The sequence below is a fragment of the Zootoca vivipara genome, chromosome 6 (assembly GCF_965207765.1).
Source record: "Zootoca vivipara chromosome 6, rZooViv2.hap1.1, whole genome shotgun sequence".
Taxonomy (NCBI): domain Eukaryota; kingdom Metazoa; phylum Chordata; class Lepidosauria; order Squamata; family Lacertidae; genus Zootoca; species Zootoca vivipara.
In genome coordinates this window covers 80602504-80629677 of record NC_142589.1, presented here as the reverse complement: position 1 = coordinate 80629677, position 27174 = coordinate 80602504, and the positions used below count along the sequence as shown (strand labels likewise).

The window sequence follows — 27174 nt, the reverse complement described above, 5'->3', positions numbered from 1 at the left end:
CTAGTATACCTGAAGGAGCATCTCCACCCCCATTGTTCTGCCCGGACATTGAGGTCCAGTTCCGAGGGTCGTTGGTGGTTCCCGCACTGTGAAAAGCAAAGCTGCAGGGAACCAGGCAGAGGGCCTTCTCGGTAGTGGCACCCGCCCTGTGGAACGCCCTCCCACCAGATGTCAAAGAGAGAAAAAAACTACCAGACTTTTAGAAGACATCTGAAGGCAGCCCTGTTTAGGGAAGCTTTTAGAGTTTAATAGATTATTGTATTTTAATATTCTGTTGGAAGCCGCCCAGAGGGGCTGGGGAAACCACCAAGCATGCACCACTCTGGCAAGACAGTCTGCAGGCAGGTAGGGTCTCAACCTGCGTACCAGATGGAGCTGGTAGACAGCTGCCCTGGACACAGAATTGACCTGCGCCTCCATGGACAGCTGTGAGTCGAAAATGACTCCCAGGCTGTGCACCTGGTCCTTCAGGGGCACAGTTGCCCCATCCAGGACCAGGGAGTCCTCCACACCTGCCCAGCCCCCGTCCCCCGACTGCTTCAAAGTGTGGAACCGAGACCCTGTTGCAGGGTCCACATTTGCAAGAACTCCGTCTTTGAGTGTGGCAGCACCCTGCTGTTTCATACCCAGCGAAAACACACCACACTCCCTTACCGATGCGCTTGGCGTCTGCAAAGTCCTCTTCTGGCTCTTTATAGGGCTTTAGCTCGTCCCCCTCGTAGCCAATATTGATCCACTTGTCCTTCATGATTTGCTGCGGAGAGGAAGTGCGTTCGTGAAGGGGGGGAGAAGGGGACACGCACACCCTCCACCCTCCGTCCGTGGCTGGAAGCTCCTTCCTTTCTAACCCCAGTGGCTCCCCAACTTTTTTGGGGGGGTTCCAGAGACTCAACTCCCAGTGGGCTCTACCCTAACCTATAAAAGAAGGCATTTTTCGGAATAGTCGTTTGCATGACACACCAAGGAAGACAACAGCACCATAAAATCCAGAACAGTCACAATTAATTGCGCACTTATTCAAAGCCCAATTAAAACTATTCAGTTGAAGTAATTAACTCAGTTGGACTCGATCCAGCGCTAGCAGCTTTACAAAACCGTTTGCACCTCAAGCGCACCCCCCCAACATGCATTTTAGCATCCCGCTAGGTCACCCCATGTATTGCTTGTGTTTTGCGAACCGCGATTCAAATTCCTGCAAGCTCAGTAGTGAGGGAGTGGCACTCTGCACCTGCTCAATGGCACCCTTGGTTGTCACAAAATAGCTCCAGGCACAAGCTCCCTTAACAACAACAACAACAATAACAACAGGGCTGCAGCTCTGATTCAGAGCATCTGATTTGCAAGCAGAAGGTCTCGGGTTCACACCCAGGTAAGGCTGGGAGAGGCTCTCTGCCTAAAATCCTCAAGAGCTGCTGCCGGTCAGTGAAGACAGTATTGCACTAAATGGATCAATGCCCTGACTGCGTAAGGCAGCTTCCTAAAAAAACAACAGCAACTGGATTCAGGAGAGCAGAGGCTCTGAGCTCATCTTTAGCCAGAAGAGACGCCCCCCCCCCCCAAGCAAAGAAACCCCCGCCCCCAAGAAGCCTGCGAACTACGCTGGGGGGAAAGGCAGGCAGGGATGGAGCCGTGTGGGGTTGCAGAAGCTGCTCTCTGCCTCCCTGGCACACAGTATAATTATCCCTGAGTCGATTAGGCTAATTACAGCCATCCGTGGGGGGAGGGGGGAGAGGGAGGCGGGTGGGCAGGGCCAGATCCCACGGAGACATTAGCTAATTAAAGGTCTCCTCCTCCTGCAGCAGCAGCAGTAGCTTCCTGTAAGGAGAAACGGGTTGGAGGGCAGGAGCTGGGGCTGGAGAATGGGTCTGGGGGATGGCATCTCGGTTCGGAGGAGGCGGGGGCACCAGCTGCGCTCCCTCGTTCTCCCCCCCCCCCCGGGACTAAGAAAGGGAACAAGCAATGTCTCAAGGAATGGCTTGGAGAACGGCGGAAGAAAAAGCAAGCAGCAGTTCCAGGGTGGGGAGAAATGGCCCTGTGTGCTTTGCCTCTACGGTCGGAGGCAGTCAATGCTTCCGAATGCCAGTTGCCGGAAATTGCAGGAGGGGAGAGTTGCTCTTGCACCCGGATCCTGATTGCGGGTTTTTCATAATGGGTATCCAGTTGGCCAATGTGGGAAGAGGATGCTTTTCTTATTTTTTTAATAATCCATACAATAATAATTTATTGTATCTAATTTTTATTAAATTTCCTCTTTTACCATTTAAAACACTCATGTTTACCTGCTTAAAACATCAACGACTTTTCATTGTCCATTTTACATATCCTAAATCCCTGTGTCTTTTACAGAAACTATCCCATTCGGTATTCCGTTATGACGCCCATCGTAACTTATTTACACTGTTGAATTTATCTCAAGGCTGCCAGCGTTTTCAGCTGTACACAGTTATTTCCCATATTTGCAATAAATGTTTTCCCAATCTTCTCCAGATCCCTAGGTTCTTAGGGGGCGCTTGGCCACTGTGAGAACAGGATGCTGCAGGACTAGATGGGCCGTTGGGCTGATCCAGCAGGCTCTTATGGAATCAAAGAATCGTAGGATTGGAAGGGACACCCCAGTGGCCATCTAGTCCAAACCCCTCCAGTGCAGGAATCTCTCTCTCCCCCCCCCCACACACAGAGTAAAGCCCTGGTCCTTGGGACGTGGCTCACCCTCCCCCCCCCGGGCCATCTTCACCAGGCCCATTCACCAAGCCCCTCTCTCCCCCCCCCCCCGCCGCCCAGCTACCTTAGGTGCCCCTACCTCCAGGGTGCAGCGTTTGGAAGGGTTCAGGACCAAGAAGCGCCGCAGGATGTTCTCGCAGTCCGTGGACATGTAGAAGGGCACGCGGTATTTGCCACGGAGGACTCGTTCCCGCAGCTCCTGAAGGGAGCAGGTAGAAGTGTCAGTAATATCCAAACCAGGTTCCCCCGCCCCCCCCCCCGAGAGTGGCCTGCCTCAACCTCACCCTTTCCCCTCCTTTTTTGGGTCAGCCTGGCCCTATACCGGCAGACGAATGGGAGGTTTGGGGTGGGGAAGGGCACCCGCAAGGAGCTAATGTTGCTTCCAGTCCCTGTGGGCGTCACCGCCACTGGTTTCCAGACCCATAAGCCACAGCCTGGGGTCGTCGGTGGTTAAGGAATGCTGCAGCATGATTGCTGACAGGAGCAAGGCCTTGCCAGCCTGTAACACCTCGGCGCTCAGGGATCTGCACTGTGGAACTCCCTGCCTATTGACATCAGGCATTTCTATTTAGACAAATCTGCTCGGATGTTTAGAATGGTGGTGTGAGTTTTTGAAAGTTTTACTGTTCATCTTTCTTGGTGATAGCTTTCTTTCCAATATCTCTTTTGTAAGCTGCTCTGAGGGTTGTTATAATCAAGTGGTGTGCAAATTTGATTAAATAAAAATAAAATAAAGAGTTGCTGGGCAGAGGAATTGGCATTATCTGGGTGGGACATGCATAATGTCTGTGGCTTTCACATTTTGTCATGTAGAGTGATTCTTTTCTCTGGTTCCTCAACTTTTCGTTTCAGGTCTTTTTTACCAGTTTATTTCATAAAAGTTACATAGTGCGTGATCGTTAATAAAGAAATGAACTTCGAAGGGGTTCACACAATGGATAAAACAATGAAATGACCAGTGATGATGTGATAATAAATGTAATATTATTTATAATCTATTATAATCCATTCTGAAGGAAATCAGCCCTGAGTGCTCACTGGAAGGACAGATCCTGAAGCTGAGGCTCCAAGACTTTGGCCACCTCATGAGAAGAAAAGACTCCCTGGAAAAGACCCTGATGTTGGGAAAGATGGAGGGCACAAGGAGAAGGGGACGATAGACGACGAGATGGTTGGACAGTGTTCTCGAAGCTACCAACATGAGTCTGACCAAACTGCAGGAGACAGTGGAAGACAGGAGTGCCTGGCGTGCTCTGGTCAATGGGGTCACGAAGAATCAGACACAACTAAACAACTAAACAACAACAACAAATTATAGGAATATACTGCTGCTGCTGCTGCTGCTGCTGCTGTTACTATTATTATTATGTCTGGATAGACTTTGCCTAAAAAAATATGTTTTTAGCAGGAAGGAGTACAGTGAAGGTGACCCGCCTGATGTCAACAGGCGAGGAGTTCCGAAGTCTGCCCCTCTAAAAGATCCATTTGGGAAGCATTTCCATTACATAAACCACAAAAGGCAGAATTTTGTACAATTCAGGGGAGAAGTGTAGTTTGGGGAGGCGGGTTAAGCTTTTGGGGAGAGGAACCCCTTATGCTATTCCAACAAAGCTGTCTGCAAAAAGAGAAAAGTTCAAGGGGCAAAAATGGAGCCCCTCCTTGCCCCCACCCTACCCCTGCTTCTGCCTGGCTCCGGCCCCCTAACCCCCCCACTTCCCCCTCTCCAAGGCTCCCTCGCAACCCCCACTCTGCCCCACCTTGAGGTTCTGCCCGTCGAAAGGCAGGGAGCCGCTGACCAGCGTATAAAGGATGACCCCCAGGCTCCAGATGTCCACCTCGGGGCCGTCGTATTTCTTGCCCTGGAAGAGCTCTGGGGCGGCGTAGGGGGGGCTCCCGCAAAACGTGTCCAGCTTGGAGCCCAGCGTGAACTCGTTGCTGAACCCAAAGTCGGCGATCTTTATGTTGGCGTCGGCGTCCAGCAAAAGGTTCTCGGCCTGTTTTTGGTGGCGAAGGGGGAAGTGTCACAGAATGAACGCTGAAGTCACAGAACGACAGAGCTGGAAAGTTGGAAGGGGCCCCAAAGGGTCAACTAGACCAACCCCCGGCAAGGCGAGGGGCACAGAAAAATTCCAGGAATCTGAATCAGCTTTAGGGCACCAGGATTTGGGTTCTTAAGAGCCAGCACAAAGCAGAGAAACTGCTGAAGGCCCCCTCTGTCATTGTCCCCCCCCCCAGCCCTGCTCATCTGACACATCCCATTTTACGGATGGAGGAATGGAGGCATAGAGCGATTTGCCCAAGACCATGCTCTGAAGCCCAGGGCAGAGGCTTGCACCCCAAATTTTGCCAGCCCAGCTGTTCTGCTGAGTGTCGTGGTGGTCATAGCATCGGTGTTACTGGGAGGGGGTGGAGGGGAGAAGCCCAGGGTCCCCTCACCTTCAGGTCCCTGTGGACAATGTTCTTCTGGTGACAGTAGTGCACGGCCGAGACAATCTAGGAGCGGGAAGAAGAAGAAATGGGGTGGGTGAAAATGTCCATGCAAGGCTTTCCCACTTCCTGCGGAGATGACACTCCCTCGGTCTCCCCCCCCCCCCCACATCCAGAGTCGTGAGTGCCCCACCCCCTTTAAAGCAAAACAGGCCAGGCTGCCAGGATCAATCCTTACCCCACCCCCCGAGGCTGGAATGAGAAAGAAAATCAATCCTTGGCCACGTGAGAAAGCCATGGGGGATGGATCCGGAGAAGAGAGTGTCTGATATCCTCTCTGCCCCAGAACATCAGCCAACCCATGTTCCTGCCAATCATCCCTCACCCCTTTTCTGGCACCCAAAGAGCAACTGGCCTCTCCTCACCTGTCTGAACTTGGCCCGAGCTTCCTTCTCCTTCATGCGCCCATGGGAAACCAGGTAGTCAAAGACTTCTCCTACAGGCAGAGAGAAAAGGACATAAGGCTAACATTAGAAGGGCCTGCAGGATCAGGCCAGTGGCCCATCCAGTCCAGCATCCTGTTCTCACAGCGGCCAACCAGGTGCCTTAGGTAAACCCACAAGCAGGATCTGAGTGTAAGAGCAACTCTCTTCTCCTGCGGCTTTCAGCAGCTGGGACTCAGAACCGACTATGGAGGCAGAGCAGAGCCATCATGGGTGGTAGCCACCAAGAGCCCTCTCCTCCTCCTCCAGGAATTTGTCTATTCCTCTTTTAAAGCCATCCAAGTGGGTGCCCATCACTGCCTCCTGTGGGAGGGAGTTCCACAGGTTAACTATGTGCTGCATGGGGGGGGGGGAATCCTTTTATCTGCCCTGCATCTTCCAAGATTCAGCTTAATTACAGGTGAAACTCGGAAAATTAGAATATCATCGAAAAGTGCATTTATTTCAGTAATGCAACTTAGAAGGTGAAACCAATATATGAAATAGATGCATGACCTGCAAAGCAAGATATGTCAAGCCTTAATTTGTTGTAATTGTAATTATTTGTGGTTAGGCGGGTCAATTATAAATGGGATGTAATTAATGAAACGTAATAGCGATGTTTATTTTTGTATTATTGTTAACGGTTTGTTTTATTACTGTGGAATTTCCAAAAGAAAGCATTTGTAAAAAACAAAAAACAATTAAGTTGCATTACTGAAATAAATGCACTTTTCGACGATATTCTAATTTTCCGAGTTTTACCTGTAAATGTGGGTATTATGAGAAAAGAAGAAAAACTTCCCCCTCTCCACTTTTCCCCAGGCCATGCTTATTTTCATAACCTTCCATCATTTCGCCTCTTACTCACCGTTTCTTTTAAGCTAAAAAGTCCCCACCTTTCCTCGCAGGGGATTCGATGCATCCCCTCCATCCTTCGGGTGGCCTTTTCTGAACCTTTCCCAGTTCTACAATATGCTTTTTGAGGCAAGGTGATCAGTACTGCACACCTTGCTTCACAGTTTTAGCACAGCAGCATTATAATATCGGCAGTCCTATTTTCCATTCCTCTCCTAATAATCCCTTGCTGCACACGAGGCGTCTTGCGAGCCGTAGAAAGAAAGAAAATATAGAACAAAGACCCCCATGCTCTCCAACAATCCGATCCACTGCAACTAAGTCACAATGTCTAAAAATATGACTTAAAATAAACAACTTACACTGAATAAGGTAAAAAAAAAATCCTTCAGTAGCACCTTAAAGACCAACTAAGTTTTTATTTTGGTATGAGCTTTCGTGTGCATGCACACTTCTTCAGATGCACTGAAATATCAGATGCACAGATACCATGCACACGAAAGCTCATACCAAAATAAAAACTTAGTTGGTCTTTATGGTGCTACTGAAGGATTTTTTTTCTATTTTGCTTCGACTCAGACCAACACGGCTACCTACCTGTAACTAGAACTGAATAAGGTAATATTCTATAATCCATTAGAATATTATGGCATGCAATGAAATTAATTCTTAAAATATCAGCAAATGAGGACAGAAGTTCACTCAACAGTTACTATAGTATAAATCATAAATATAATCATAAATAAAAGTAATCATTGGTCAGCGTAAATGGATTCTCCGTGCCCTCATTTCTGCAAAAAGATTGATGTCGACACATTGGAAGGACAAAAATGTGGTTTTTTAATGTATTCTCTTCCCTGCCCTCTTTTTTCTGTTTTCTTATTTATTTTAATATACTATAATAATCTCAGTAAAATTATAAATATAAAAAATAAATCAAAGCAACAGCAGTGCTGCAAAACATTTTTTAAAAAACATGGGAAAATGTCGAATTGAGCAACAAGGTCATAAAATGGATAGTTACAGGTAGGTAGCCGTGTTGGTCTGAGTCGAAGCAAATTAAAAAAATGGATAAAATGCCTAAGGAGCTGTGGGGGAATCTGGCAGGCAGTGTGCTGGGTAAGGGCTGGTACGGACTCACCTGCACTGGCATACTCCATCACGAGGTAGAGCGTCTTCTCCGTCTCTATCACCTCAAAGAGTTTCACTGCAACAGTGAGAGAGATTTCAGCCCCCGGATTCCACAGAGCAAGACCTTCCTGGATTTCTCAAACACGACCCTCTCCCTCCCTCCTGGTCCTGCCCTCGTGCTCCCACATCCTTAAGAGAAAGGCAGGTGACAATGTGAAAGGAGGCGGACCTCTTCCCAGGCTCCTGGCTCTCTTACCGATGTTGGGGTGATTCAGACCCTTCATGATCCTCACTTCTCGGAAGAGCTGCAAAAAAAAAAAAAAAAAAACGGGAGAAGGGAGGTGGGTTAAGCAGCCAAGCCATCCTCCCCAAGGGCTGGTCGCAGCATGTTTTCACACACAAGCACAATTTTGGATGGGCTCCCGTTGCAGGAACGTATTTGGGAAAACGATTTTTTTCGGAATGGAAGTGGGCTGCATGAATCATCAGAAAGAGGAAAGCTTCCTGTTGGTTCCTCCCCGAGCAAAGTCTGTTCCCCAAATTGCTTTGGAGGCAGTTGTTTCCTCCCCACAGATACTTTGCTCTCAGGTATTCCAAAGGTGGCTGGCAGGAGGGGTTAATTTCTAAAGAGGAGAGGTGCCAAGGCGAGAGACCTTGAACATGGATGCCTCACCCCATAATCCTGGCAAAACCCGGACAATTTGGCACATTCTGCACATGCTCACATCTGCACATGCTCACAGGCCCTCTTGCCTTTGGTATCATATTAAGTGTTTGAGTCACTTCATACCTCTAGAGCAGCAGAAAACAAGCTTGTTCCCAGTGAGCTTCAAGGTGGCTGAGTGGGGGAATCTGAACCCTGATCTCTCAGGTCATGCACTCTAACCACTGCCCCACACTGCCTCTTTAGCACAGCTCAGTCCTATGATTCTATTAATTAAATGTCAGGATTAGGAATACGATCTGTTTATGAAACCCATCAATGGGGGCAGTCAGTGGGAGGTGGGGAGCACCCATTTCATGGGGGGGTTCCCCCTTAAAAAGAGCTGTGAGATGGATGGCAGATGACTTTCGGGGGGGGGGAGAGAAGGAAAGAGGCTTTCAAGGGCCTTCCCCCCCCCCCCGGCCAAAAGGATGCTGGGAGTGTCGGTCTGGCTGCAACTCGGAAGATTGGGTTGAACAGGGAGCTTCCCCCACCCCCTTGCCAGAGCAAATGACTAATTTGAACGGGGGGGGGGGCGGCGGCGAGGAAAAGCCTTCAATATCCATCTCCAAACCCACCCCCCCAATCTTCCCCTAGCTCATTTGGCCTGGAAAATCCATCCGCTAATTAACAGCTCCACCCCCCACAACCTCCCCCACAGCGAGATGCTGGCAGGAGGTGGCGTTACCACAGCGACCAACTTGGACTCCAGGCGCTAATTAGGGAAGGGAGGGGCAGAAAGTGGGGGGGATGAAGAGCGATGGGTGTCTTTGGCAATGAGCACACCAGCGGAGGGAAAGGTGGGGGGGGTCAGCCAGTGCTTTTTTCTGGGGGGGGGGGGCGCAGGGGTACACATACCCCTAAACATTTTGTGAATCTTCGTACTTTTGTCCATTTACTGTATTTATTTTCCCCGATTTGAACTATAAAATGGTGATTGTCTTGAGTCAAATGGAGAGTACCCCTAAACATATTTTTTTTGGGGGGGGGAAGCACTTGCGTTGAACCAGGCAAGAAAAATGGCAGAACGCAAGAGGGGCCCAAATCCATTCCTTTCCACCTCGTGGTGGCATAGAATTGCGGAACTGCAGAGTTGGGAGGGACACCCAGGGGCCATCTAGTCCAAACCCCTGCAATGCAGGAATCTCAGCTGAAACACCCATGGCAGGCGGCCATCCAACCTCTGCTTAAAACCTCCAAGGAAGGACAGCGCCCCGCTTTCTGAGAGAGTCTGCTCCACTGCCGGGCAGCTCTGACCCTCAGAAAGTTCTTGATATTCAGTTGGAATCTCCTTTCTTGCCATTTGACCCCACTGGATCCCCGGAACAACCGTGGCCTCCATCTGCCACACAACAGCCCTCCAGAGATTTGGGGGCAACTCTCATGCCACCTCCCGATCTTTCCTTCTCCAGAGTAGACACCCGCAACACCATCAACCCTTCATCTTAAGTCTTGGTCCCCAGCTTCATTCTGGAGCGACCGGAAGAGGGATAGCTCAGTCGGTCAAGCGTAAGAATCTCCAGTGGGTTCGAGTCCCACTTTTGGGACAGATTTCCGCCTTGGACTTGATGACCCTCACGGTCCCTTCCAATGATTTGGCGCCAAGGGGCACCGAGTGGAGAGTCCCCAAAATAGGAAGTTGCCTTAGACAAGGCCAGACCCTCATAGTCTATTTAGCTCAGGTGTGCCTGCCCTGACTGGCAGCAACTTCCCAGGGTTTCAGGCAGGAAGGGGTTTTTTTCCTCAGCCCTTGGAGGAAACACTGGGTCTGCAAAGTGGCTATTCTGCCACTGAGACACAGGATATAGAGCAACCCGGGAAAGCAAACACCCCCTTCCCCCACCAACTAGGAGTGCTTCAACTCTCATCACGCCTGAAAAGCCCCCTTGCCTACACCCTGCCCGCCCCCCGGCACACCCTTCAGGCCAGTGGTTCCCAAACTTTTTCGGGCCCCCACGCCCTCGCGGTTCCACAAACTCACCCCCAGGCCCTCCTACCCTATATAAAGCAACACTCTAGTAAGTCATGCTGGAAATGTAAGAATAAAGATGGTGAATTTTATCATATGTGGTGGACATGCGGAAAAGTAAAAAGATTTTGGGAAATGATATATAATGAGCTGAAAAAGATTTTTAAGTATAGCTTTCCCAAAAAACCTGAGGCCTTTCTATTGAGACTAATAGGAGAGGAGATTGCAAAAGGAGATCAAAAATTATTCATGTATGCTACAACCGCGGCTAGGACTTTATTAGCCCAAAAATGGAAATTACAAGAGTTACCGACGATTGAGGATTGGCAGACGAAAACGATTGACTATGCAGAGTTACCAAAGTTGACCTGCGGGATCCGAAACCAGGAAGAGACAAAGTTCCAAAAAGAATGGAGTAAATTTGTGGACTATATGGAGAAGAACTGTAGAAGTTTAAAGACACTTGCAGGACCAAAATAAATCCTACGAATTGGTTTTAAATAGGACTAAAAGGAACTGCGAGATAAGAGTGGGGAAGAAAACCAAAGGATGGGAGGGAAGGAAGTCAAAGCTCGGCAGAGCAAAATGAACTAAAATAGGTGAATAGAAGATAAAATGCAAAAATCTTAGTTTTTTGTTGCTGTTGTTAGTTGTTGCTTTTATCGTTGTTTGGTGTTGTTTATTTGGAAAACTTAATAATATTATATAAAGCCACACTCAGAATAGTGGTTTGCACAACCCACTAAGCAAGATGGCGACACCATAAAATTTCCAAACGGGGAACAATTAATTGCACATCTATGCCAAACCCAATTACAACTATTTGGTGTAATTAATGCAACAAAACAGGTGGAACTTGCTCCTGTGACAGCAGGTTTTCTTACACCTCCAGTCCCCCACTCACCTTTTGCCTCCTAGTGCCCTCCTGGGGAATCCCCTCTGGGGAATGGGGTTCCCCAGCAGCTGACCCCTGCAGCCCCTGATGACCCCCCCTCTGATGTCGCCCCACCCTTTGGGGTATTTGTGCACTGCAAGGGGTTGGACTAGATGACTCTAGGGGTCCCTTCCCACTCTACAGTTCTACGATTCTGTTCAAAGGGGTGGGGGATTTGAACAACAACAAGCACACACACCTTCTGGAGGCTCGTTGGATTCAGCTGCGTCTTGTCGATTATTTTTATAGCCACCTGGAAGAAAAGAAATGCAGAAAATCAGTCTATTGAAAAAGTGGGGGTGGCCCGGGGGGGGGAGAGAAAGGCCATGTAATTTAGGGAATTATAGGGACAGAACTACCTGAATTGTATAGAAATTTACTTATGCTACTTGCCCAAAAGTGAAAAGAAGCAGATGTCCCAGCAAAGGAAGAAGTGGTTAAAAAAAAACTTATGGAATATGCAGAAATGGCAAAACTTACCAGGAAGAATAAGAAATCAAGATAGCAAACTTTTTATATAAGAATGGAAAGGGTTTATTGGATATTTACAGATAAATTACAAACAGATAAAAACACTGGCAGGATTATTGTAATAACCTGCAGTTTCATAAGAGTATATATTTAAAGCAGATAATTAAATGAGCAAATTAAATGAACTTGGATATGCAGAAGCTATTAAAAAATAAATTTAAGGAACTGCAGAAAGAGGGGAAGGAAGTCAAACTCTGAAATGTTAAATTGATTGTAAAACTACTGAAATGTATAAACTTGAAAAGTATAAATAAAAACTTTTTTAAAAGAAAAGAAAGGCCATGCAATAAGCTGGTTCCTGCCAGCAATAATCCACTAAATCCTCCTTTCCAAATCCAGCCCCCCTGTGATTTCCACCTGCCCCTTCCTTTCTGCCTTTCCTCATTCTCCCTCCCCACCCCCATCTAGACTGCCCTTGGCACCAGAAATAGCCAGTGGCCAAGAGTGGAGCCCTATAACCCTGCCCCCCCCACCTATAAGTCACACCTGCATCCCACCTGCTCAAGGCAAACGGGGATGCAACTGAGGCTGGCTCCACCCCAAGGAGGGTGCCGGGACGGTGTCCGATTGGTCCTGGGGCACAACCCCTCAGATTACAGGGCTGAAAGTGGCTCTGGGGTGCCTCGATAGCAGAGGACCCTCCATCTTCCCCACCCAGAATGCCATTCACACATGCACTAAAAACGTTAACTGCTCTAACTCTCCCTGGCAGAAGCGTAAGCGGGCTAGGTGCTTGAATCTGTGCCTTGCAGACTTCGCATTCAGGCTGCGAGAACAGGATTGGCCGTATCCAGGGAAGCTCTTCTGATGCTGTTATGGAGCCTCCAGATTCAGGCGCAGTCTACCTGGATTTCCAGGTTCTTTGGGACATTTGGCCACTGCGAGATGCTTTGGCCTGGTCCGGTAAGCTCTTCTTGTGCGGGACAATAAATTGAAGCTGATTTCTGGCCTTAAGTGAAGTCTGAGACTCTCCTCAGGATTGGCACCCCAGATGTGGAACACACACACATACACAGAGGTCAGACTGGCACCCACCCTGTACTGCAGCAGGGACCAGGCAAAGACTGGCTTTCAGAAAGGCTCGGACAATATTGGTCTATGTGGGAAATTGAAAGACCTTGAAAGTATTTGGTATTTCCGATAACTTGTTCTATGCACTGATTTGTGGTAATTGGGGCCCTTGCGACAGAAGGCAGGGCGTTGAGTTCTGAACCAAAAAAGAAGCAGCCCAACATCCCAGAGGCCTGCCTAGCCTGGCATCCTGTTCTCGCAGTGGCCAACCAGGGAAGCCGCCAAGCAGGATTTGAGCACAAGAGCAACTCTCCCCTCCTGCGGTTTCCAGCCACTGGGATTCAGAAGCATCGCCGCCCCCTCCCAAATTTGGCAGCGTGAGAATTGCGGCAACGGCTGGACTTTCGGCATCAGTCCGGGAACCGAGATTCAACAAGCGCCTTGCTATCTTAGGTGTCTGCCCAAGACATTTTGTACAAGAAGGCTTCCCCTGGAGTGTGACCGGAGTCATTTTATGGAATATTAACTGCTACAATTGCAGAAAGGGTTTTATTGCTCTTAGTTCACCGAGTTAGTAACCTTTCGCAGTTTATCATGGCTTGCTCTGCACTGCTTCAGTAGGCTATGAGCTGGTTTAAAAACCGGCAACCAGAGTCCGGTGCTTTGGGGTCCCCTGAGAGGGGGACACTATGACCCAGCCTTGCGGCAGCCCACCAAACAAGATTTCCTGCTGCAATGAGTGTTTTTAGGCTCCTGCCAAAGAAAACCTTCCCCCTTCTTTTTCCTCCAGAGACCTCTTCTTCCTCACCCATATAACAACAGCATCAAAAGTGCCCCACAGCTGAATCAGACCCAAACTTGGTCTTTCTTGCCTAGCTGCCAACCGGATGCCCCAACAGGAAGCCGAAAAACAGAGCGGACAAAAAGAGAGCAGTTGCCCCTCCCAGCAGCTGATACACTGCCTTTGGCCATGGAGGTTCCACAGAGTCACCCAGTAATTTATCTAACCTCCTTTGATGAAAGTCCATTCTGCCTTGTACAAAGGAGGGCTCCCCCCTCCCTGCATCTGTTTTGAATCTATTGAATCTTTATTCAAATTGAGGGATCAGACGGTCTTCTGGAAGAGGGAGGAAAACTTCATCGACAACTCAAATTACCAGGCAGCTTGAACAGGATGCATTGCCCCACAAGTGCCCCAGATACCAAACCAACATGGGAGACAGCAGTGTGCCCTCTACCCTGATGTGAGGACCCCTCCCCTCTGAACTGCATCTGAGCCAGGCTTCTTGGAGTACAGGAAGACCAGTGCCAGAAAATGTATTGACAGTTGCCTCTTGTTTTGCTTTGTAATTACAGTGGTATCTCTACTTACGGTCGCCTCCGGTTACATATCCTTCGGGATACGTCCGCGGCAAACCCAGAAGTGTTTTTCCGGGTTCCGCCACATGCGCAGAAGCGCTAAATCATGCCGTGCGCATGCGCAGAAGCACTCAATCGTGCCACGCGCATGCGCATGCTGCAAATTCCTCGGGATCCGTCCGGAGCTTCGGAATGGATCCCGTCCACAACCGGAGGTGCCACTGTATGTTGTATTTAAACCTAGAAAATGTTTGTGCGCGTGCAATTCAATATATCCTGTGCCGGTTAAAGTTGTTGATTTTTGAATTTGCTGACGTGCTCCGTGCTTCACCTGCTTGCATTTCGATGTTCCGAATGCTTGCTGTAAGCTGGTGGGAAGCGGCATGCAAGCGAGCCTAACTCATCCACCCAGCCACCAACCCTTCTCGCCCACCCTTATGCCCGCCCCTTCCGGCCCCCGCTTACCTCCCTGCCTGTCAGGATGTGCCTGGCCAGCTTGACCTTGGCGAAGTTGCCCTTCCCGATGGTCTTGAGGAGGCGGTAGTTGCCAACGTGGGGCTGCTCGTCGGCGCAGGAGGCGATGGAGTTGCGGCAGCGGGCGCCCAGTGAGCGGCTGGACCATGACGAGCCCTTTTCCGAGCGGCTGCTGGCCAGGGTGGAGGGCTGAGGGGACAGCGGCGGTGTCGCCGGGGCAGCGGGCGGGTCGAGGGTGACCACCGGGCAGCGCTGGTGCTGGGGGGGGGGGGAGAAAAAGAAGATGGCGCTGTTACATACAAAGGGGCAAAGGATATATCATTTCCCAGAATGCTTTTGTTATCTTGCACGTCCACCACCACATGTGATAGAATATATAATGAGTGATATATAACGAGTTGAAAAAATGGCTTAAAATAACATTGGGGGGGGGGGGAACAGAAGCTTTTTTTACTAGGAATTCTGATGCAGAGATACCAAAGGAGCATAAATGATTATTCGTGCATGCGACGAAAGCAGTGTGGATACTGCTGGCCCAGAGATGGAAAGAAGATAAAGTCCCGACCAGAGAAGAATGGCTGAGGAAGATGATGGACTATGCTGAAATGGCGAAAATGACCGGGAAAATGAGAAACCAGGAAGATAGAAACTTTAAGAAGGAATGGGGGGGATTACAATTTACTTAAGAGAACACTGTAAAGAACTAAAAACTTTGGCAGGATTAGAGTAATGCTTGTAATGTATTAAAAACTAAGGCAATAATGGATTGTTTTATGAAAAATAGAGAAAATATATGACACAGTAGAAAATGTTTGATAATGGAAACCCCGGGGGGGTGGAGTCTAAGGATTCAGGGAATGCTAAATGTTGATGATTATGATCAATGTTTGAATTTAAATGTATAATGTAAAATTGAATAAAAAAAATTTTACAAAACAAAACAAAGGGGCAGAGGATTGAGAGCAGGGCCAGTCTGAACTCTTAAACTTCTTTACGGATTTTATTAGATGGTTTTCGTGTTTGGCTGCTGCAAACTGCTTTGATATCTTCATATTCTTTGGCACAGCGGTGCACCAATATCTTTTATAAATAAATAAATTACCCCGGCCCAGATGTTGCCTGGTCCTCAGGTCTCATCACCTTTGAACCACTGGCTTGCAGGTCCATGTGGCGACCTGCTCACCGAAAGAAGCAGATATGGCTTCGGTCAATCTACTAGCAGGTGACGCCCTCAAAACTACCTGTCCAAGGCCTTGGGTCCCATGATGAATGATGGATATCCATGGAAGGGCCCGACCCCCTCCCCACACCTCCAATTGATAAGAAACTGCAAGGCAAGGTTAAAAGGTGTTGTTTGTGCCCGCTTGTGATCTGAAGGCGACCTCAGCGCTGAGCACCGTTGGCGGGGCCTGGATTGCACCCGGCCCGGGTTCACGGAAGCCTCGAGGCCTGGCAAGCCCACGTCCCAGAAAACTCCCCCTGGGAGGCCGGTCGCCTTAACAAGCTTAGACAGCAAAAGATCTTTAAGTCCGAGGAGATTATGGAGATCAAGAGCCGCCGCGATGCGTCCGAGGCCCAAATAAATAAATACATTTTTATTTATGCCCCACCCTCCCCGGCCAGGGCAGCTAACACCAGATATGAATTACAATAAAACATAATAGGAAAACAACAACAACAAACAAACAAACAAACAAACAAACAATTAAATTACGGCTTAAAATACAGCTTAAAATGCAGCCTCATTTTAGTAGTAGCCCATAAATCAAGACCATAAAGGGAGGGAAACATCAGATATTCACCTGAGCCATCTATCCATGCTGATCCTATATGGGCCAGCAAAAAAGCCAAGGGGAAATTTATATACCAAATCCCATAAAAGGGGTCAGAGTGAGTCTAAGCCGAAGGCCAGGCGGAACAGCTCCGTCTTGCAGGCCCTGCAGAAAGATGTCAAACCTCGCAGGGCCCTGGGTCTCTTGTGACAGAGCGTTCCACCATGTCGGGGCCAGTGCTGAAAAGGACCTGGCCCTAGTTGGAAACCAATCTAACCTCCTTGAGGCTCGGGACCTCCAAAGTGTTATTATTTGCAGACCTTAAGGTCCTCCGTGGGGCATGCCAGGAGAGGTGGTCCTGTAGGTACGACGGTCCTAGGCTGCATAGGGCTTTAAAGATCAAAACCAGCACCTTAAACCTGACCCTGTACTCCACTGGGAGCCAGTGCAGCTGGTAAGACACTGGATGAATGTGATCCTGCGGCAAGGACCCCGTAAGGAACCTTGCCGCGGCATTCTGCACCTGCTGGAGTTTCTGGGTCAGCTTCAAGGGCAGCCCTGCACAGGCTGGGAGAGGAGGCTGCCTGGTGCCCCCCAGCTTCTGCCAAGGGGTGCCCCATCCCAGAGACCTTCTCCTTGGCAAGCTGGAGGAATCTCAGCACATAATGTCTTTTTAGGAATCAAGAAAACCTGGATTTGAATCTGCAAATCACACACACACACGAAACAGACAGTGTATTTTCAAAAAACAAATTTCAATGGACACCCACAACCATGAGATGGTTTTAACTGTGGTTCTGAAATCCGACTCGAATTTAATGGACTTTTTCTCGCGGGCACTTTGGGTTAAACCTCAGATGGGGAAAATAAGCTTAGGAGCAACAAAAGAGGCTGCTGGATTGGGCCAATGGCCCATCTAGTTCAGCATCCTGTTCTCACAGTGGCCGATCAGATGCCCCAAAAGGAACCCCGCAGGCAGGACCTGAACACAAGACCAACACTCCCCTCCTTTGGTTTCCAGCAACAGATATTGAGAAGCATTGCTGCCTCTGACCGCAGCATAGTCATTGTGGCTAGTAGCCACTGACAGCCCTTTCCTCCATGAATTTGTCTTGTCCCCTTTTAAAGCCATCCGGCTGGTGACCATCACTGCCTCCTGTGGCAGGGAGTTCCACAGTTTAACTACACATTGTGCGAAGAAGGGTTTTCTTTTATCTGTCCCAAATCTCCCGACATGCAGCTCCATTCATTCATGGGTAGCTAAAATCATTGAACCACCAAACTGTAGTTGGGAGGGACCCCAAGAGTCATCTAGTCCCACCCCCTGCAATGCAGGAATCTCAGCTAAAGCATCCATGACAGATGGTCATCCAACGAATGCTTAAAAACCTCCCAGGAAGGAAAGTCCACCACCTTCCATCCCACGGTCAAACAGCTCTTACTTACTGTCATAAAGTTCTTTCCTCTTGTTTAGCTGGAATCTCCTTTCTTGCAACTTGAAGCCATGGGTTCAAGTCTTACCCTCTGGGGCAGCAGAAAACAAGCACGTTCCCTCTTCCATGTGACTCCGACTCCCATAAGCCTCAGCCAGCACATGCTCAATGGTCAGGGGTGAAGGGACATGCAGTTCAGCAACAACTGGAGTGCACTGCCTTGGCCACACTAGCAGCAGCGCATGGCGGCTGGGCTTGCTTTCTAAGCCACGGCAAAAGCCATCTATCATAGAGACCAGGGGTCAGCAGACTTTTTCAGCAGGGGGCCAGTCCCTCAGACCTTGTGTGGGGCTGGACTATATTGGAGGTGGGGGAATGAACGAATTCCTATGCCCCACAAATAACCCAGAGATGCTTTTTAAATAAAAGCACACATTCTACTCATGCAAAAACACGCTGATTCCCGGACCATCCAGGGGCCGGATTGAGAAGGCAATTGGGCCGGATCCGGCCCCTGGGCCTTAGTTTGCCTACCCATGGCAGATAGAGACAATGACAGCTTCATAGTGCCAGACTGCTGAATTGCTTGAATGAAGTTTTGGGGCTGGAGAGGTTTGCTCTTTCTGGAGTGGCAGCTGAGAAAGGGACAGGGACAGGGACACACACACACACACACACACACACACACACACACACACGATCCCCAGTGGGTTTGCCAACAGACTGCTTCGTTCCTTTTAACTCCGCTTGTCTGCAGAAAGGGGGGAAGAAAAATCTCCACAAACCAGTTATGAATCCAGGCCTGCGGAAGGCAAGCCTGGCTCTTCCTAAAATTGGCGAGCAGAAAGAGTGGGTTGGTATGAAAACCAACCTGAAAGGCAGGGCGCAGCAACAAAGCCCAGCCGGTTCACAGGAAAGAGAAAAGGCGGGTCCCCTTTTGTCCCATCCGAGGGAAGCTTGTCGAGAGGTGGAAAGGTGCTTATTAGGAGCTGGATCCCGGCCAGGTTCAGCAATGCCCCACTCGCTTACCCTGATGGATGGAGCAGGGCGCTGGGGCCCAGCACTCAGGTTTTCCCCAGGAGATGCAAGCGAAGATCCTGAAGGATCAGGCCAATAGCCCAACTGGTCCAGCCTCCTGTTCTCACAGTGGCGAGCCAAATGCCTGGGGGAAACCAGAAACCAGGACTCGAACACAGGATCACTCTCCTCCCTCTTGTGGATTCCAGCAACTGGGATTCGGAAGCATGGCTGCCTCCAACTGCAGGTGTAAAGCACTGCCATCATGGCAGGTAGCCATTGGTCGCGCTCCCCAAGACTCTGCCTAATCCTCTTTTAAAGCCATCTAGGTTGGCGGCCTTCCCTGCCCACTCCTGGGGAAGTGAGTTCCACAGTTCAACTCTGCGCTGCTTTCTCTTTTTTCTGCGCAAGGAAGCTGCCATCTATCACATCCACCTGCTATTATTCCTTTATTAATTGTATTTATATCCCATCCTCTTCTCCCAAGGAGATCATGGTGGGTCGACGTTGCTCTCCCCCTCTCTTCATTGAATCCCCACAACAGCCCTGCGAGGTAGGTTGGGCTGAGAGGCAAGGTCACCCAGGGAGCTTCTGGGCCAAGCAGAGATTTGAACCCTAGTGTCTCCCGGGTCGACACTCTCACCACTGCACCACACTGCCTCTCGAACCCAGTGATGCTTACCCAGACTGGCAGCTGCTTCCCAGGGTTTCAGGACTTTTTTTGAACCTACGGCCTTTAGCATACAAAACCACAAGTCACACGAACATCCCCAAAGGCCTTGAGGCCTCCACTTCACAGCTGCCTCTTGATTATAGCTCAGCTGGCAGAGCATGAAGTTCTTAATCTCTGGGTTGTGGGTTCGAGCCCCATGTTGGGCAAAAAAAAAACAAAAACCTGCATTGCAAGGGGTTGGACTAGATGACCCTCCTTGTCCCTTCCAACCCTACAATTCTATTATTCTATTACGCCCGTTGGCAGCAGGGGAATCTTCTCCATCCTGGTTCCCAATCCCTTCAGCTGATGTTGGACTACAATTCCCATCATGCCTCTGGGCATGCCGATTAGGGCTGATGGGAGTTGTAGTTCCAAACATCTGGTGAGGGTACGGTAAGTTAGGGTTAGGCTAGAACCAAGGCATAGATCCACATCTACGTTTCATCCCACTTTCAAATGTGTTTGAACAAGCGAAAGGAGGCGCCTGGCAGATAAACCGAGAGCTCGTCTTTGTGCCTATAATAACCCAGGGCAGTCACAAAACCACAGAGTTGTAAGGCACCCCCAAGAGTCATCTAGACCACCCCCCTGCAACGCAGTCCTCTCCTGGTTGGTTTGCCGCAGGACCACATAGTTGCGAAGTTGATTTTATTTCATTCGATTTAGTGGGTCCTGCTCATCTGGCTTTAAAAGCAGCCTTAGATGTTGACATATCAGCAGGTGAAACTTTTCCATGCACAGGGAAAAGGGGGCAAGAAAAGCTTCGCCTGCTAAGCTATCTGCATCTCAGAACAGGAGCACAGCGGGCAAAAATGTTGGCAACCCTACATGTATTTTGGGGGGAGGGGAAACCCTGGCAGAGCCTGTCAACACTTGTGAGGAGAAGGAGGGAGACCAGAATAGAGGAGCCTTGAAGTCCTCAGAGGAATAGCTGAAAACGTTGGGCTATGTTTGGGCTAGGAAACAGACGATTAAGATCGGGGGGGGGGGGGGATATTTAACACATTTATCCCCTGCCTTTCCTCCAAGAGCTCAAAGTGGCTAACGAAGACGAAACCATCAATTAACAGTTAAAAACATCCCTTGGAATTTAACGCTGAAACAACAGCAGGAAATAAAAGCAGCAAAACGCAAGCCCACTCGATGTGGGAGGTATACTGCTTCTGGATACAGAGGTTCTATTCTTAGCTATCATGACTAATAGGCATCGACAGACATTGTCCCTTATGACTTTGTCTACATTTTTTCAAGAGGGAGAGAGAGAGAGAGAGCCACCAAAGGAAGCGGCCGCCACGGCGTCCTGTGAGAGATGACTTTGTTTCGTGGCATCTGGATTTCTTTTAGTCAGTCTTGAATATGCTGCCACGACACAAGGAGCCCCTTCCCCTCCGCCCTATAGCACAGGACAGAGCAGACTTGCCCCTCTGGGTTGCTCTCCGGGGGCAGAAGGAGAACCAACAGAGGGTGAATGCGGCAGGGAACCAGATTTCAGCTAAACAATAGTATTTTGGCTAAACGCTAAACTCTGGAACTCCCTGCCACAAGAGACGGTGATGGCCACCAACCTAGACAGCTTTAAGAGAGGAAAGGGCAAATTCTTGGAGAAGGAGAGGGCTGTCGATGGCTCCTAGCCAGGACGGCTCTTCGCTGTCTCCATGGCTGGAGGCAGAAATGCTTCTGAATCCCAGTTTCTGGAAATCACAGGAAAGGAGAGAGCTCTTGGGCTTGGATCCTACTAGGGCATCTGGCTGGACCTTGAGGGAACAGGATGCTGGACTAAATGGCCCTCTGGCCTCATCCAGCAGCCTCTTTGGATGTTCTTGTGGGTGGCCCCACCTGGCCTGGGATGGTAGACATGTAGTTCAGTTCATAGAGTGCAAGACTCTTAATCTCAGGGTTGTGGTTTGAGCGAAAATTCCTGCATTGCAGGGGGCTGGACTGGATGCCCCCCCGGGCCCCTCCTAACTCTGATTCTATGCTGGAGTTGAATCCTGCATTGGCTGGCTGGACAAGGGGACCTCCAAGGGCCCTTCTGACTCCACAATAAACTTGGGGCAGGCGCCTCTCTTGCCATATGAGCACACATCCTTAAAACAAGCGTGGCTTTAAAAGCAACCCCAAGTTGCTGAAAATGTGGAGCAAGAAGCCAACTGGACTAGCAGTTGCATCTTCTTTCAGCCCTGGTGGTGAGGTAGCTTTACTCTGACCCCTAACCATGCACAATTGACAGTGAAGCTTAGGAGGAACGGCCGGGGGGGGGGGGTTGTCAACAGGTCCACCCCCACCCTCCAGCAGCTGCTATCTGAGGGGGGGGGTCAGACCCAGGAGTCTGATCAGATGAACCCCCCAGTACTTGCCAGCAGTTGCTCTCCATTCTGTGGCTCCGGGCAGATAAATGACCCCCAAAATGTCATCGCTGCCACTGCTGAATCGCTGCGGAGTATTCCCACCCAAAACTGCATTATGGCCGCTAGATATGTCCAAATGCACACTCTGTCCCTGCCACCTAATCAAATTAAACGGCAGCCATCCCCATCACCCTTTGCTGAGCCCAGAACCTGCTCATGTTGATGCTTCCAAAGGCCTAGACCGGGCATCCCCAAACTCGGCTCTCCAGCTGTTTTGGGACTACAACTCCCATCATCCCTAGCTAACAGAACCAGTGGTCAGGGATGATGGGAATTGTAGTCCCAAAACAGCTGGAGGGCTGCGTTTGGGCGTGCCTTGCCTAGACAAATCCCCCCAAACACCCCATGGCACTAAGGGGGCAAAGTACCAGTTCGGATTCTTAAAACCTGATTTTAGGGACGTAAGAATTTGTTAGCAGGTCTGTGACCCGTATAATAAAATGTTTCTTTGATTGATTGACATGAGAAGCTAAGAGGAGCCTGCTGGATGGATCAAGCCAGGCATCCCCAAACTTCAGCCCTCCAGATGTTTTGGCCTACAACTCCCATGATCCCTAGCTAACCAGACCAGTGGTGAGGGAAGATGGGAATTGTAGTCCAAAACATCTGGCCAATGGCCCAACCATCTAGTCCAGCATTCTGTTCTCACCAGTGGCTAACAGATGCCTCCGAGAAGCCTCAAAGCAGAACACAAGCACAACTATGACTGCTCCCCTCCTGTGGCTTCTAGCAACCGGTTTTCAGAAGCATTGCTCCCTCCGACCGGCCAAGTAGGCAGAACATAGCCATTGTGGTGAGCAGCCATTGATAGCCTTATCCCGAATTAATCAGTCTAATCCCATTTTAAAACCACTTACGTATTTATACCTGGTTTTCTAAAACAGGGTTTCCAAGCGGCTAACAAGGCACTGGTACGACAATTGAAAAGCAAAAGGAATATCAGTGGTCAACGCAGCATTAAAAATCATATTCACAGGATCGTTGGAAGGGACCCCCAAGGATCATCTACTCCAACCCCTGCAATGCAAGAATCACAAATAATCCATGACAGGTGGCCACCCAACCTCTGATTACAAATCTCCAGTGATAGAGAGCCCTCTATTAAAAGCTGTAAACACAGGAGGCAGATAAAGCCACATCATTGTTGGGCTAAATGGCTGGGGAACATGAAATATTTTTTTTCAGGTTGGCCCCAAAATCTCACAAGCGTCAGCCCTCGGCTGGAACCCCTCAGCAGGTGGGGAGCCCCCCCTGAAGGAATGACCTCAAAGGCTGAGTGGTAGCAGGCGCCCTTTCGATACTCCTTATGGTCCCAAGGGAATGAGAGGCTGGCAACATTTCCTGCATTGCAAGGGGTTGGACTAGATGTCCTTTGGGTATCTTACAAATCTACAACTCTATGAAACTTGCTGCCAAGTTTCAAAACAGACAAGCATGAATCGGACAAGACTCGCCCCTTCCAAAACTGCTATTATTCCAGCAGGAACCGTAATTGGAAATGTTGTCAATGTCCCCGTGAAGACCAGAGGAATCTGTGCAAGCAAATTTTAGTCTCAAAAGGACACACCAAAGGCAGCCTGCCTTGACATCCCCCTGCGCACACATGGCAACCCCACCCCCACTGGGCCTTCCCTTCCCCGCACACACAAAGGGACCCTTTTCTGCCCCATTTCTTCCTTGAGTGGACCGAACGAGAGAGCCGGGAGGCGCATTTTTCTGCCTCAGAAGGCGCTTTCTCTGAGTGTGGCGGAGAAGGCAGACCCGGCGCAGGGAGGCAAGCTCTGTTGCAGCCACCAGTCGCTCTGCTCACAGCACAGCGGAGGACAGTAAATCCCACAAGAGCATTTGTGTGAAGGACCAGGGCCTGGGCTTTGAGCCCCGAGCCTGTTGCTGCCCTCCGCGAGGCCACCTCCAGCCTGCAAGACGTCAGTAGTAGCAAGAAGTTATGGGCTGGGCAGACAAAGGGAGAGTTAACCATCCTTGCAATTCTCAAAGCAAGCCGTCTCAATTGGGGCTCTGCTCCGAGGCTCATGGCCTGAGGCAGATGAGCCCGGGTCCCAAGGCAACTTGCTCCCATCCTGTTCCTAAATGTGTTTGGAAAAGGAGGGAAAGGAGAACATAAAAACAGTCTGCTGGATCAGACGAAGGGCCCATCGAATCCAGCTCCCTGCACTCACAGTGGCTAACCAGATTATTATTATTTTTATTAATTATTTATTATTTATACCCCACCCATCTGGCTGGGTTTCCCCCACCACTCTGGGCCCCAGTGGGAACCTGGCAAGCAGGATCTGAGAACTGGGCTTTCCAGCAACTGGTATTCAGAAGCATTGCTGCCTCTGACTGTGGAGGGCAGAGCAGAACCATCCTAGCTAGTAGCCATCAATAGCCCTCTCCTCTTCCATGAATTTGTCTCATCCTTTTTAAAGCCATCTACACTGATGGCCATCACTGTGGCAGGGAGTTCCGCAGTTTAACGGTGTGTGCGCTTTATTTTATCTGTCTGGAATCTTCCACATTCAGCTTCTGTTACATCATCATTAAAAAGCAACATTTAAAACCAAAGCAACATTTAAACATAAAGCAACATTTAAAACCAGAGATTCCAAAATCCCCCTTTCTAAAAAGGTAATTGTTGTGTATTAAGTCACAGTGAGGAAACGAGACATATTTGTGTACCGACCTCGAAGTAAATTGAGCTGGATAAACCGCCAACTGGCAGATCCACTGGGGGAGTGACTGCTTTTTATTCCCTTGTGTTTTAAGTCACCCTCTCTCTCTCTCTCTGCATATACCTAACAGCCAGTACAAAGCAGCTCCTGCTTGGCTCGCTTGCAAAGCAACTTTGCTAATCCTGAGCAGTTCGGCACCTCAGCTCTTGCAAGGGCAGCTTAAGGTAGGGCTTGCCAGAATCAAGCCACCGTGACAGCCGCAGCAGGCTGGTGTTGCCACTTTTGCAGGTGGCAGAGAAATAGGGTGGGGACTGGGGAGCATTCAGAGGTCAGTAACGTCACACAAAGGAACAAGGAAGGAAGCACTAAGGCAGGCAGCCTCCCCGTCACACAGGTCACCTAGCTGTGCACCCGGCCGGCAGCATCTTAATTGCACAAGGTGGTTCTTATGACCACTGCCAGGTCGGCTCCATTGGTTGTGGCAGCTGCTGCCACGACCTCTCTGAGCTCCCCGCGAACTCGCTGCAGTCTCCTGGGGAACACACACACACACCCAGTGTAAAACTCTGCAGCTGGCAACTCCTTCCTGAGGAAGGAACAGCAGCATCTCCTTCCGCTGATGGTTCACAGGGCTCATCCTGAGCTCAGGGCGTGCGCCCCTCTTGCCATGGGGCTCTCGGGAGCCGGGACGGCAGGCGCTGATGCACCTGAGAGAGAACAGCCCTTTCAAACCTCCTTGGCCTAAGAACCCACGAAGAGCCTGGCTGCTGGTCCAGCATCCCTTTCTCACAGTGGCCAAATACCCCTAAGACCATAGAACTCTAGATAGACTTCTTCTGGACCTGGAGGTTCCATTAGTGTCCTCATTATTATAATAAGAGGAAGAAGAGGGAGAAGAGGAAGAAGAGGAGGAGGAAGAAGAAGAAGACTATGATCCTACCAGTTAAACAGAGCAGGGATAGCTGTGTTGCTGTTGTCATACTGACTCAGACCACTGGTCCATCAAGTCCAGAACTGCTTGCTCCCACAGGCTCCCCGGAGTCTCTTGCAGATGGGGGGGGGGTCTTTGCCAGACTTGCAAAGTGAGGTTGCGTCACTACGAATGCCAAAGATCGAATTTGCGGCTTTCTGCATGCCAAGCAGCTGCTCAGCCACCGAGTCCCCTCCCCAGTTTGGGGACTCAGTTTCCAGAGAGAGGTACCGGGGCCTTCCGAAACTTCAGCTACATCTAATCTATCTGGTGCTATGGAGACTGTCCTTGGTGGCTCCCTTGGGAGGGAGAGGACCCCCTTCCGAGGGAGTCTGTTGGACCGGGGAATGGAATTCCTGGGAAAGTTTTTAAGCAGAGGTAGTGAGATTCCTGCACTGCAGAGGGCTGGACTAGATGCCCCTTGGGGACCCTTCCAACTGTCCAATTTGATGATTCTATTACCTCTATGCACGGCCTGAGACACCTGCCCCTTTACCCAGGCCTGCCCAAGGTGGTGCCCACCAAGCTGGGCACAGCCTCCCACCCACTGAGAGCCAGTGTGGGGCAGTGGTTAGAGTCAGACTAAGCCTTGGGAGAGAGCAGAGTTCAAATCCCCCACGCCACATTTTAGGCCATGAAACTCACTGGGTGGCCTAGGTGATGCCAGTCAGTGCATCTCTCAGCCTAACCTACCTCACAGGGCTGTTGTGAGGATGACATGAGGAGGAGGAGAGCTATGTGCGCCCACCTTGAGCTCCTCGGAGGGGGGGGGAGTGGAATATAAATGTGATACAGAAATAAGTAAATAAATAAATGACCTCTTGTCTTTTTTTCTGCCTGCCTGGGATTTCGGGGGTGGGGGGGGTGGGAGCGTAAGAGATGATGCAGAAGGCCACACTACGCTTTGCATTTTGCTCGGTCGATGGGCCCTGAACCTTCTGGGAAGAAGCAGCCCCAACGATGCGCAACTGTTCGGTTTCCTTGTTTCCAATTAGAACAAAGCGCCTTTTTGTGACCCATTACGCGCTGTCCTCTGGGGCAGCAGAGATAGCTTTGGGAGGAAGCGGCCGATAAGATGGCAACTTGTCTGGGGGCCTTCGGAGCTCATGGCAGGACTCCCCAAAGCCAGAAATTAAGTGGCGCAACTTAGAACCACCAAAAGCCCGCTCCAGCCTCCAGCCTGCACAGTGAACTCCTTAACTTGCAGAGACGTGCACCCAGGGCTCACACAACACCCCACGTTACTTTCTCATTGCAAGTAGCACCTGTCAATTACTTTTCAGTTCTTTCGAGTAAAAAAAAAAACCTACATTGGGAGAAAGCAACTCGGAAGGGGAGCCGAGGGCTGCAGGTGCCTAAGATGCTCTCCAAACCCCAATGGGACTTCAACAAAAATCCAGAAGGTGGATTAGACCAAAGGGCTAACTAGTCAGTTTGGTGCAGTGGTTAGAGTGCTGGAAGGGACCCGAGGGTCATCTAGTCCAACCCCCGGCAAATAGATATTCTGTTGTGGTGATCATAACCTAGGTTTGATATCGGAGTTTCTAACACTGCTCTGATCCTGGCAGCCATCGTGACCAGGAGCTA

At 49.8% G+C, this 27174-nt stretch overlaps 1 protein-coding gene across 9 annotated transcripts in view; it reads right to left on the bottom strand.

Annotated features, from left to right (window-relative positions):
• The window catches only part of MARK4 (microtubule affinity regulating kinase 4), a 56140-nt gene that overhangs the window by 17123 nt on the left and 11843 nt on the right, over nt 1-27174 (bottom strand). For all 9 annotated transcript variants that reach the window (XR_015950723.1, XM_035117679.3, XM_035117674.3 and 6 more), the window contains exons 2-10: nt 14592-14858; nt 11425-11478; nt 7876-7924; nt 7630-7695; nt 5574-5644; nt 5158-5214; nt 4479-4715; nt 2801-2920; nt 655-754 (exon numbers count right to left, since the gene is read on the bottom strand). Coding sequence is in view for 8 of the 9 variants with exons in the window: in XM_035117679.3 (XP_034973570.1) it covers nt 655-754; nt 2801-2920; nt 4479-4715; nt 5158-5214; nt 5574-5644; nt 7630-7695; nt 7876-7924; nt 11425-11478; nt 14592-14858 (1021 nt within the window). In the remaining variant the exon portion in view is untranslated. The remainder of the gene's footprint in view (nt 1-654; nt 755-2800; nt 2921-4478; nt 4716-5157; nt 5215-5573; nt 5645-7629; nt 7696-7875; nt 7925-11424; nt 11479-14591; nt 14859-27174) is intronic.